General features: G+C 38.3%; 1 protein-coding gene across 1 annotated transcript in view; it reads left to right on the top strand.

Annotated features, from left to right (window-relative positions):
- Slit2 (slit guidance ligand 2) overlaps positions 1–13,462 on the top strand; it is a 390,230-nt gene that overhangs the window by 310,701 nt on the left and 66,067 nt on the right. The window contains exons 19-24 of the mRNA XM_023723851.1: positions 3,763–3,906; positions 5,349–5,515; positions 6,597–6,729; positions 10,179–10,247; positions 12,411–12,482; positions 13,018–13,089. Of these exons, the coding sequence (XP_023579619.1) occupies positions 3,763–3,906; positions 5,349–5,515; positions 6,597–6,729; positions 10,179–10,247; positions 12,411–12,482; positions 13,018–13,089 (657 nt within the window). The remainder of the gene's footprint in view (positions 1–3,762; positions 3,907–5,348; positions 5,516–6,596; positions 6,730–10,178; positions 10,248–12,410; positions 12,483–13,017; positions 13,090–13,462) is intronic.

Genomic DNA, 13,462 nt, shown 5'->3' with positions numbered 1-13,462 from the left:
AACAGACTGGGAGGTACTGTGCTCCACACCAGGGAAGCATGTGACTGCTCCTATTCCGTCCATACATCTTTCCATCTCTCTCTCTTTTCCTCTCTTTCTCCATACTCTCTTGAACACACACACACACACACACACACACACACACACACCCCTTTCGGGATGGCAAAGCCCCTTGTTCTTCTGTTGGTTACCAAGAGACCCCTTCCAGACTATTGTCACCTCAACAAAACACATCCACTTGTTCCAGAGCTTGCATTGACCTGGCTTTCCTATTCTACCTTGGTGATCATTCTTTCTCTTTTCTTCAAAAGCTTCCACCTTTTACTCACTTCTGGCACAAGGAGTGAAAATTTCAAAATCAACACTAACTCTTGAAACCTCGGTTTCACACAGCTACCCAGAGATTGTATTTGTCCACCTCGAGGCACAAGGTCTTAGTGAAAAGCAGCAATGGCTAGCAGTCCATCCTTTAATATTTATTTTGGAGAAAACATACTGAATTTTTTCCACATGTCCAGGACAGGGAGATTCTCCATGTTTTCAAAGGGCTGTTGGCTAAGGAAGACGGGAATTACATTGAACATTAAGCAGAGCAGTTTTGGAGACCCGGATTCTCTACAATGTGTATGCATTTCCATTATTTTTAAAGTATGTAAGCATGTTTAACAAAAGCAGTAGACTAAGGGTAAGAAAGACAATTCTGCAGATTTTGGAGGACATGAAGAAAACTACATGAGCAAGAAGCAGCTATTGGTGATTCCAGAGCCCTCTCTCCTCTAGACTTGGAAAGCCACCTACAACCAGGTGACTGATAGCCTCAGAACCAGAAAGTCCATTGCTGGTCTTCAAAGGAAGACCAGGGACATTAGCAGTGACCCTAAAATTAGGATGTGTTAATAGCATCATAAGTTCAAACCCAGTAAAAGGATTGAAATGTATGTTCCTCGGGCTTCTTAGAAAGCCAGTGATGGCACAGGTTTCAGAGCTTTTAATGATACAAGTAACCTATGGTTGCTTGTATGCCATCACTGGCCTAGATCCTAACCACCCAGCAGTACACCATGAGGCCTGAAGATCCCTCCCATGGGCTAGCTGATGGCCCCTCCAAAATGACATGTAAATGTTTCCTCCATTCTTCTGTTGCAAGAAATACTTGGGAGGGGAAGAGCTCACAGAAGGTAGAACTTAGCAAGCTCTGTTTCCTCTTCCCCTAAGCTGCCCTAGTAAACTCAGCACAACGAACATCCTACAACAAGCAGAGGCTTCCCTTCTTTCCCAGTAGTTGAGCTACTATTTGTTGTTACTGGAGTTTCTACCCTGATGAAGCAACACTGTGGAGAAGAATGGGAAATTATAAATGCATATGTGTTGGTCTACTCCAGCTGCCATAACCAGAACCTCAGATTGGGGGGCTCAGCCACAGCGATGTATTCCTCATACTTCTGGAGGTGGGAAGTTCAAGATGAGTTTGCCAAGAGAGTGGGCTTGTGGTGAAGCTATGTACTTGACCTGTAGAGGTCATCTTCCTGCTGTCTCCTCACAAGTCTTTTTTTTTCCCATAATTTTATTGATAAACAAATAGGAATGAGACAGTTGCAAACCAAATTGGTAGGACAGTTTCAATAATTAACACATTGCATACATTCTTCCTAGTGGTTAAGTGCTGTACAAGATGCAGACATGCTATCCTATTTACAAACACTATTACAACAAATCCTTCTATTCATTAAGAGAATATAACTATCTATCTATCCTAACCATTTTGAATACACAGATACAGAATGGACATTCATCTGTATACCCTTTTTTTTTTGTTAAGTTACGTTATTTGAATATTATAGGTGTGTAAACTCAGCAAAATATTCTAAAAGAGTCCAGTAGCCCATAATAGTATTGGGTCTTCCTCTTGACTGGCAGTGTCAGAAATTGTTGACCTGAGTCCCCTACAGCTCAATGTAACAGCATGGCTTTACTTATACTTCGTTTTTATACTTTTCTGCTGGATGGATAAGACCAAGGTAAAGCAGGACCTATGCAACAAGAGTTGTAGCTCACAGGTCTTTTGGTCTGGTGAGCAGGTAGAATTAATGAGAGAATTCACAGAGCTCTCTAGTGTCTCTTCCCCTTTTAAGGTAGCTGGTATTATCAGAATGGGTCGCATTCCGAGGAGTTCAGTGAGCCTTAATTGCCTTCCCAATGTTCTCTCCATATAGAGCCATGCTGGGGAGTAACATCTTCCAGCTGTGTGTATGGGGGATGCAGTACACAGTACGAGCCCAAAGAACTTCTTTCTTCTGACTAGTTATGGTCACAAAACTTTCCCTGAGAGGACTAGTCCAGATTCAGCGTTCTCCTTTCATTTTATTTCTGTTGATGTTTTGTACTATTTATGTGTTAGTGCCTGGAACAGGACACGTGGCTCACTCCTTAATCCAGTTTTGGCATGACAAACCAAACAAAGCAATCTAGTGCCAAAGTTGGTGTATTCCAGTTCTATAGGAGGTTTTTCTAGAACTATCTTTTCTCTTCCCATGATGCCATTCATCTCCCAGCTTTAAAGATTTTGACCAGACTTCTTCACCTCAGAGACCACTGCATGGTCCATGTACATACATCAGGCAGTCTTAGAAACCCTGGCGCTTTAGACCAAGCAGGATGCATGTGTGTGCATATGGAGCTTTCCATCAACAGAAGGTGAAGTTCTACAATTTCTCCCAGCAGTCTGTGACTGCAACAAGAATAAAACCAAGTATAAACTACAACGTATAAAAAGGAAAAGTACTAAAATGGACACTTCCCTATTGTATCTGTTTCTTAACACAAAACTGATGTCTCACTAAGGAAGTTACATCCTTTTTTCTTACCTTTGGCTTAGCCAGATGCAACAGTTATATTCCTCACTTATTACAGGGTGATCTAGAATTTTTAAAGCAACACTTACCAATTTTAAAGTAACACATTATTGAAAGCATTAACTGATCTGGATGTATAGATGTGGTTTAAGGAAACTACATTTCATGTGAGAGTCTAGAGGTACTTTTGTATGTTTCTGTGGCTCACAATTAAACATCGCAAAAAAGAATCATGAGCTTAATCCAGGTAGTGGCAATATCTAAAAAACAGTTTCCTCAAGGTAAATCTATTTAAACTTCATGTACACAATTTGAATCTATTACGCTTACCTCTTCGGGAGTTTCTGAATTTAAAAATAAATAAATAAATTTTCATATATAGAGTGATCTGCACAAACTTTGTGGGTACCCAGTCACGTTGGGCTTCCCAGAATCCCGCTTGCTATCGGCAGTCTCTTACGTCCCTGAGATGCCCTGAGCTCTCCCTCTGCAGCAGCTATCGATTCTTCGCTCTATCCTTTCTGTTCAACCTCAAATGTCATACTGGCCTGAATACACAAATCACAGGGCTACAAGGACACAGCGTGCTGTAGGTGAATGGGGTAGGACACTATGCACCCATGCAAACACAGTTATAGCACCAGGAAACAGACCCTTCTTACCACATCCTGGGCCTGTAAATCCAGCAGACTCACTAATGTCTTCTGCACCTCAGTTTAATCACGGATGATGTGGAGCATTCTGCTCTTACAACGTGTTGTCAGTGCGTGGCAATTTCTAAGGTCAGAAGAACATTCAAAAACAGGTCGAGACTGCATAGTTGAAAAGGATTATTTGCTTTCTGAACAGACAATATTGATTGCCTGATGCTTTATTTCCATAACAATGTCTGTGTTTTTTTCTTCCCCAGGATGTTGCGAAGTAATCGAATAAGCTGTGTAGGAAATGACAGCTTCATAGGACTCAGTTCTGTGCGTTTGCTTTCTCTGTATGATAATCAGATCACTACAATTGCACCTGGGGCATTTGATACTCTCCATTCTTTATCTACTCTGTAAGTATAAAATGTAGTCGGTGCATTATATTTCTTCTTACTAAAATTATTATAATATATTGTTAGATATTTCATAAAAATGTGGTTTAGTAGCCAGGTGTTCTTAAAATGACAGATTTATTCATGCCAAGTTTATTTTAATTTCTTTAAAACTATTGCCTACTATCTGACATTAAATTTTAAATAAAATTATGCAAATTTTTCAGTCAGTATTTTTTTTTAGGGTAATGGTCTCAATGATGTGGCCTAATTTCTAAACTTAAAGTTATATTTTGTAACTTGAAAGTGCTGGAAATAAATGAAGTGTTGTATTTGTTCACATTGAAGTATTTCAGTGTAAATAATCATAGAAACATTTGACAGAGTTCTTGCCAAAAAGCTATGCTCACTCGCAATGACAAGAGACACAGTAAGATGGTAACCAGGCCAACATAAAGCACGTTTACCAGAGGCCATTAACAGTGACAGTAGTAGGAGAATATGAAAGCAATAGGTTGAGCCCATCGAAGAAGTGTCAACACACGCCTTTCTAAACAGTATATTTCAGGCCTTTTGTATGTCGGTATATGAAAAGCAGTGCTTGGAATTATGACTATTATAAAGGATGCTTTCCTGGTCAGGGTGGCTTTCAGGCAGGCTAGTCTGAACCAATATGAGCGGGATAAAAACAAAAAAATCACATTGTGCTTAGCATACCTCAAGTCATTGTAGAAACGCTTTGAAGGGAGCGTCCATCCATCAGGAAAGCACTTAATCCTTTTCCACATGAAATGTGACACTTTACATAGGGTGACTAATCTGTGCATATTAAGGTTGGCATGTTTATAAATAATGGGATTGTCAATAGGTTTGTGCTGAAGTGGTGGGATGCCGAAAGTATTGCGATTTGCAGAAGTAAATTCATTTTTATAACTGGCATTTAATCAACTTAGCTGTCAGTTTAGATAGGAAACGTATTCTCTGGAGCAAATAAGAGATGGGAATCTCAAGATGACAAATTAATGAAGTAGCTGTTGTCAGGTTAAACTCAATAATATAAGGTAATCAGCCTTCATCGCTATATTAAATTACTGCATTATCAGCTCGGAGAAGTTTGACAGTAAGTCAGATTTCTGACAAGTTTAAATTATTTCTAAATGAGATGTCTATCATGATCCACAGCATAAATTCTAAATTTCTGCCTTCACGTTATTTTTTGCATGCAATTACTTGAAGAATTATCTTATGGGAAAGTACTGTTACTAATTTACAGACATAAATATTTAGCAAAGTCATGCATAACATACATTTCCTATGAGTGTGTATGAATTGGAAGATGAAAAAGAGAATAAAAGTGAGTTATTCCAGCAGAAATAGTGTGGGAAAATGGTAGCAGGGGGGTTTGAGCAGTATGAAGATGAAACCTTGAATTAAATAGTGCATTGTTTGCCCTTGGTGCTTAGAAACCTCTTGGCCAATCCTTTTAATTGTAACTGCTACCTGGCGTGGTTGGGAGAGTGGCTCAGGAAGAAAAGAATCGTGACAGGAAACCCTCGGTGTCAGAAACCGTACTTCCTCAAAGAAATCCCCATCCAAGATGTGGCCATTCAGGACTTCACTTGCGATGATGGTAAGAAAGGCTTGTCTGGGCATCCACCTTCTGGGGTTCACACCTTGGGGGTGATGCTCTTCCGCACGTGTATGGAGCATTGCACATGGCTGTGTGTTTGTTGCTTTGTTGTTGCTTTGCTTCATTGTTTGTTTTGTTCCTTTTCCCATATTCCTCATCTAATTGACCTGTTTTTTTCTGTATTTTACAAATTTTTCTAGTTTTCACTTTGAAGTGGATGCTACGCGTGTAGCTTTATTTTAGCATTTCCTTATTATGCCCAGCTTCTCTTAGGAACTATGCTTTTCACATGAAAAAGGCAATTGATTTATAAAATAGGAAGTCCCATAAATCTGACGAAACTGGTACTTTTCACATTTTATTGTTTTATTTCTCTATCAGCACATTTGATTCTCACAATAGCCTCCAAGAGTAAGTAGAGCGTGTTCTGCAACCATTACCAGCGAACAGAGAGCTAATTTGAGCTTTCTCTGTATTTTAAAATGAGGAATGCATATAACTTTCACTTAACATTTTAAGTCGTTGTGTCTTCGTTTCTGTCTCCTTATGACTCTACAATTTGGTTTATATTTATGTATTATAATTGAAAATATAAATTGGTGTGGGGGCACATGCCTGCAATCCCAGCACTCGGGAGGCTGAGGTAAGAGGGCAGTTGTTGAAAGTTCGAGATCAGACTTCAAGGTGAGTTCAAGGCCAGCAGAGTCTTAGATAGTTTCATTTGACCTGCAAGGACAGCAAGACACTGCCTCAAAAGAGAAGAGAAAAAAAAAAAAAAGAAAGAAAGAAAATATACTGACCAAATAAATATTATAAGTATACTCGTAAGAAAAATTGTTGATGTTTTATTAAACTGTGCCCTTGGTATGTTGAAACTAGTGCTATTAGGGAACATATTATATATCACATATGCATAGATTGATAATGATATATATGTGATGTATATATGATGTATATTGCTTTATGCATAAGTGACCATCATACAGCTCAATATCCGTTTGTTTGATGGCATAAAAACCCTTATTGCCCTCCAATAAAAGCCACCAACCTCAGTTTCTGTGCATTTCTTCTGACAATTTAGGAAATGATGACAACAGTTGTTCTCCACTCTCCCGTTGCCCCACGGAATGTGCCTGCTTGGACACCGTAGTTCGCTGTAGCAACAAAGGCTTGAAGGTCTTGCCGAAAGGTATTCCAAGAGATGTCACTGAGCTGTAAGTAGCACTTTTCTCTCCTTTTCCATGACAATTATTGCTTCACAGGTCCATGACAAGAGATGTCACTGAGCTGTAAGTAGCACTTTTCTCTCCTTTTCCATGACAATTATTGCTTCACAGGTCCACAGGAATGCGGGTCAAATGAAACTATTTAAAATCTTGTTGATAAATTACATTCTGTGAATGCTTAATAATTATTGTGTAAAAATCAAAACCTAGTAATTTTAAAAGCCAATTCAGAGACCTTTGGCAATTATGTTAGGTGTTTTTCTTTTTGCAAGGAAGGAATTTCCAGTGCTTTTATTACCCTGGGGTACTCACGGAACTCCAAGCAAGGGGTGTAAAGTTTTAGACAACTCCCACACTTACCCTCACATCTCTGTTTTGTAGACCATTTTACACTGTTCCAGTGAATTCACTTACAGAACTTTTTTCTAGTTAGTTTATTCACATTGGAACAGGCCACATGGCTAATTGTTTGTTACCCTCATGACCTCTGGGAAAATATCTTACCACACAGGATTAATAATTGCCTGGGATATGAGGAAAGTGGCATAACATTTTATTTAAAGAGAGATACAAGGGCTAGACAAATAGCTTAGTGGATTAAAGTGCCTGCAAGCAGGTTCAGAGGCCGAGGGTTCGATCCCCAGGCCTGCTTGCTGGACCCACCCTCGCTCGGGGTGTGCTGAGAGAGCAATTGAGACTGGGCATCGTGGCACACACCTATAATCCCAGCTCTGGGGAGGCTGTAAACAGGTGGATCACTATGAGTCCGATCTAGTAGTGAGACCCTGAACACCCTGGAGACCTTCCCTAAAATAAAAAAGGGAGACATTAAAAAAAAAAAAAAAAAAAAAAAACCTTGAGCCAGAGCCCTTTTAGATGCTAGAAGGTGGGAGGCAAATCATCTCTGACATTTTCGTAGCTTGTCTACAAATTACCTGGCCCATATGCACAGATCTAGCCCTCTAGATGTCAGAACTTCGACCCGCCCTCCCCTGGCTGCAAACATGGGACACACACAGCAAGAATCCAGCAAATGAACCGTTAGATTACTACTGCGAGCAGACTGCCTCCAGGTCGTTCCGTTATCCGTGTGCTAAAATTTGCCGCGAAAATGCTTAACGAGCCTTCCCCTCAGTCATCCGCCTTTGGTTACTTTTTGCTTTTGCTTACGCGGTGCCATGGAGCAATCATGCTGTAAGTCTCCACTGCGTTGGTGCAGATGTGTGCTTGCAGTTCATTCAGAGGCGTGCGGAAGTTCCAGCTGAGCAGCTCTGATAAAACGCTGGCAGTGTGAAGCTGCCGATGGAGAAGGTAGCACCTCGGCTTGCAAGAGACTCAGTTTTCAAATCACGGAGAGTTCGCAGCTCCTACTTTGCTGCTGAAGAGAACGCTTAGAGGCAGGAGACGCAATCCAAGCACAGGAGCACAGAGCCACCCTGTCCCTTTTGACCTTCCATCAAATGTTCAGTTTCGCTCACTACCAATTACAGCAGTAGGCCCACTCTAGGCATTGCTTTATGTGTCCGTGTAACTCAATACTTCATTTCTGTTTTACTGCAGCAGATCCGATGGCCCCTCAGCTCACACTGTTAGAAACTAGATTGCTGGTCATTCTGTATTCAGTCTTGAGTTTAGGAATGGGTCGGTAGGGAGCATAAAATTCGGATTGTTGCAGATGTCCGATCCCTCTTTTCTACTTCTTTAACTGGCCTGTGTCCACTGATTCATTTGAAAGATTCTTTAATTTCAGTGTTGAATTCCACTGAAGAAACTGCTTGATTCACCTTATGTATACCATCTGTTTCTTGTCGGTGAATTCTCAGCCACTTTACTACAATTTCTGAAAAGTATTTTTTTGTCTGACAAGAAGTTGCTATAGAGATGGAAAGATTATGAACTCATCTCTTCGATTCAGATTAACCTCCCACAAAGCTAATTCTTAGAACTTTTCCAAGTCAGCACGATTCTTGTCACCAATAACACAAATGGATGTACTAGAAAATTTTAGTATGTGCATTATATTAAATGATGAAAGAATTTGGCAAAATGTATATTGCTGGAAAAGTTTTGAGTAAATGGTATCCATTAGTTTCAATCAGCTCCATATAACTTTCCCTTTGGGTTGTTTTAATGTAAATATTGGTAGTACACTTTCTGAAACTTTTTGTCCTCCTGTGGTAACATTTTCTGAAATAAAACAAGAGCGCTGACAAATACAGAATGGTGCTTCCCTCTAGTGGTGCAAAGAAAAAATTAAGTAGGGGAAAGAAAAGGCAAGGGGTCAAAAGAAGAGTGGAAGTCCTAACATTTGAGAAGGCATCACTCCTTATCTCCCTATTGACTGCATATCTTGAGGACTTGGGCCTTTCCTTGTATATGTCTGTTTTCACGTGGAAATATTAGAACTGGACTGTCTGTTTAGGCAGCTTTTTTCCAACTTCTATATCCAGCACAAGTACCAGTTTCCACGGGACATCCCAAGACACCCCATCACGCTGTGCTAGCACAGGCCACACATCGGGTGCCGCAGAATTGCTTGCAGGCATACTTATAGCCAAAGGCCCAGCGTACATTTGGGGCAAGCCTTAGGAGGAGATGAAATTTCCCTTTCTTTTTGTGACACCATATACATAATTTCCAACATTGATTAAAATATCTTGCTGCTTAAGCTGAAAGCCTGTTTCTGATTATTCTTCTGACTACTTAAAGAAAAAGCTTACTTGAATGTGATTATTCACGTGCACACATGCACACACACACACACACACACACACACACTCGCACATGTTACATTTCTGAAGTTGATAAGCTTTATGATGTTCCATGAAATGTCTTAATATTTTAGCGCCAAGACTACATATGGTGGAAAAGCTATTTTAAAATAGTTTAACTTCTAATTATGTTCAAATTCTGAAGTATCTTGCTAAACTATCTATTGTTATTTTCTAAGTGTTTTGGTGCATATTTAGGCAGTACAGAGTTTCTTGACCGTAGGAACCAGATTTTATCACTAGCCGGTAAATTTCATGTATGAGTGCTGCAAAAACATAAGTAAACAGGAAGCTAGTGAAAAATAGAGCTCAGTAGATAAACCTTAGTGTCACGTGAATGGCTGGATCCTGCCTTGCTAAACTAAATAAACCACAGGACTCAGCAGTCTGTCCTTGGTGCTATGATTATGCATAATGACCCACAAATAATGCTACTGGATTGGACACCTATGCTTGTTTCTCATTATTGTTTGAAATAAAGAGTCCAGCTTGGAGAATGATATCTTAAAGAGAAATAATAAATAAATAAATAAATAAATAAATCGACAAAAGCAAAAATACTTCCAAACAATTCTCTGTTTCAGTAAAAGTTAAACATTGTTAATTTATGCAACATTCTCTGTTCTTACTTGATAAAAAACTATAATATTGTTTCCTTATTTTTAGGTACTTGGATGGGAACCAATTTACACTGGTTCCCAAAGAACTATCTAACTACAAGCATTTAACGCTTATGTGAGTAATATATTTTCTACCTTTAGCTTATTCTGTTTCCTGAACCTGGGAGGCACGGGGCATAAGATTTAGTGAGCCTTTCAGGTGATATAAATCATTTACAGTGAGAGGCGCCCCTCCTTGGTCACTGTGGCGCTGGGTCACCAGCTGTACCTTCACTGAATACCAGTTGAGCAGAAAGATGTCTTGGAAAAGATCCCTTCATTCAACAAAAGACAAATAGGATGTAATCTTAGTCAACCATTATGAACACAGTAAAACTGGGCTTATCTACAAAGAAAGTAATCTATGCTAAACTCAGGAAAGAAGGATAGAAAACAATATCTTTTCTTGATCTTATGCAAAGGATACTTTATAGCAGAACTTCATTGACAATATATTAGAACTAGTATATGAAGTTTCTAATGTAAAACAGTATAAAGTAATTTACAGCTAGAAGTATTAAAATTTATTTCATAAAATCTGTCTATATATTTATACTATATATAAATAAACTAAACAAAAATGCTGACATTGTGATAGAAATTTCAAAATATTTAATTTTTTAAAGTTTGGTTGACTGACCTAAAATAATGTCTTTTTTTTTTATATAAACAGTCTCTGTACAGCTTCAAGTTATAAATATAAAAAGGTATTAACATGTACGAACATTTCAATCTAGGTATGTGCATAATATTTTAAGAAAGTTTTAGTCTTGTTAAATACAATGTCATATTTAGAGCAGACTTGATAATTGTGGAAACAGAAATCACATAAAAATCAACAAAAATTTGATAGATGTTAATAGAAAATACTGTATCGGTAGTTTATCTATTTCACTGCAGAGTAAATATGCCTAGTTTTGGAGGCAGATTTGTTGTGTTTATTTCTAATTAGTGAGTTCAAAAACCTAGGAGAGCAGAAAATGTTACTTGTCCCAATTTAAAATTTCCTAGGTGTCCTGAGATTAATCCGCTTCTATCTTAATTTTTCCTAAACTATGAGCAACTGGTCATATTAATAAATTAATAAATAAATAAATTATATAGAAATGATTGAATTATATACATAAATGACAAATTGTTACATTAAGAAAAAAGAATTTCTAGCATTAGTTTTTCAGCCTCCAATTATTTACTTGACAGCAAGAATTGATTTGATATATTTTTTTCTGTTTCTGGGAAGGCTTTTCATTATTTCAAATCAGTTGGAAATAAATGAAATGTACAGATCCATACTTAGCTTTACTAGCCACTCATACAAGTGTCTTGTGCTGAAATAGAAATTAAAAATTTGAATTATAAAGTTCCTTTAAATTTCCCACAATTCTAACAATTCCGTGTCCACTTTCCTGATACTTTGATATTTTAAACCCAATGAATGACTTTAATCTTCTCTGATTCTTCCATTTATTCGAGTTCTGGATTTTGCTTCATAAAAATAGTGAAGCAATTATTAATTAACATATTCATATGTGAGAGTGAGAAAATATAGATGTGTGTATGTGCTGAGAGTAGTATCTCATTCATAGAATATAAAATGTGACATATTATGAATACTATTGCATTGATAAAAATTCAACATCACTTAATTATTCATTAGGTAAGCAATTATTGAGGGCCTACTATGTGTAGAGAGTTAGCCAAGGGTGGAAGCATGACTGTTTTCAATGGTGACATGAGTGAAATTAAATCAGGAGTTCTTCAGCCCTCAGACTGGAGCATCTGTGTTGGTGAGCCCAGGTATCACCCAGAAGACACATGTGAACCTGATAGGATTTTCAAGGACAGTGGCTCTTTTCTCATCCACAAAATGTACTTTATCACGGGTCCCTGCTGAGCAAGCTATCTGGGGAACAGCCCCAGACTTGTGGGTGGAGGAACAGAGCAATTGGTGAAACTTTTCCTACAAAGCTTCTACTCTGAAATGAGCACGTCCATTGTGCCCACCCTTCGTGGACCAGCACAGGGCATCTGACTGCATCGGGTGGTATGGTGTGGGTAGGGCATGAAAAGTATAAAGGACACTTCAGTCTACTCTGGGGACGGGTCCCTCTTCTCTCAGTTGATAGCTCACTGCTAACAATATCCCTGTAACTCTGAACAAAAAGAGTCTTGTCCAGCAATCAGTAGTATTTTTATTTGGATTCATAGTAGACTTCATGTCTTTCTTCTTGTTTTTCAGAGACTTGAGTAACAACCGAATAAGCACACTGTCTAATCAGAGCTTCAGCAACATGACTCAGCTTCTCACCTTGTAAGTGTGAAAGAGGCACTAGCTATACATTAATTCATGGGGCAAAACCACAGTTGGTCTACACACATGGTTCCCGATAAGGAAGACAGATGGCCCTCGGGGAGTGGAAAATCCATTGGGGGAAACAGAGTCTCACCAAACAAAGAAAAGACAAAAGAGACGTTGGATTCCATTAAAAAACAAATAAATAAATTCTACAACAGTAATTGTTTTTTTTTATTTTTATTTTTTTTGTTTTGTTTTGATATAAAGGGAGATGCTAAAGTATTAAGGGAGATCTTTAAGATGGGCTTCTGAGGAATGGAATCCTAGCAAGGGAATGGTGGAGGCAAGGGTAGGAGGTGGAAACATTCTAAATTTTATTTAGGAAATAAATATATTGTATTAGGGAGACCAAGCTAAGGTAAATAATGTATATTATGAAATACTCCCAATTTAGAAAGTTCTCGGATGACCTATCTCTAAACTGCTTTACTTTTAAGTGACATTTTGACATTATTGGATGCCTGAATAAAATAATCATATATGATTTCAGAATTCTTAGTTACAACCGTCTGAGATGTATTCCACCTCGAACCTTTGATGGATTGAAGTCTCTTCGATTACTGTAAGCATCTTATGTTAAAAACTTACCTCTCGGGGCCGGGGCGATGGCTCAGTGGAATAAGCGCTTCCCTGGCAAGCGCAAGGGCCTGAGTTCAGTCCCTGGTTCCGCAAAAAAAAAAAAAAAAACTTACCTCTTCTCAGGGCAGAGTGTTGAGACATCTTTCTATAATTGAACTGCTTTGTTGATTAGCTATTTTCAAATGTATGTATTAGGAGTCACATATACTTGAAAATAGACAAATTGTATGGCAGACTTGTATGGGCAATGTAATTTCACCTTTTGTAATATTTGTTGCTAGCATAGTCATTTATTTGACATTATGTCACATTAAATCATATATTATGTAACTAATTATTTTTTAAATATAGAAAGC

The sequence above is a fragment of the Octodon degus genome, unplaced genomic scaffold (assembly GCF_000260255.1).
Source record: "Octodon degus isolate 3935 unplaced genomic scaffold, OctDeg1.0 scaffold00006, whole genome shotgun sequence".
Lineage (NCBI taxonomy): Eukaryota > Metazoa > Chordata > Mammalia > Rodentia > Octodontidae > Octodon > Octodon degus.
Note: the sequence above shows the minus strand (reverse complement) of the source record. Positions and strands in the feature narration are given on the sequence as shown.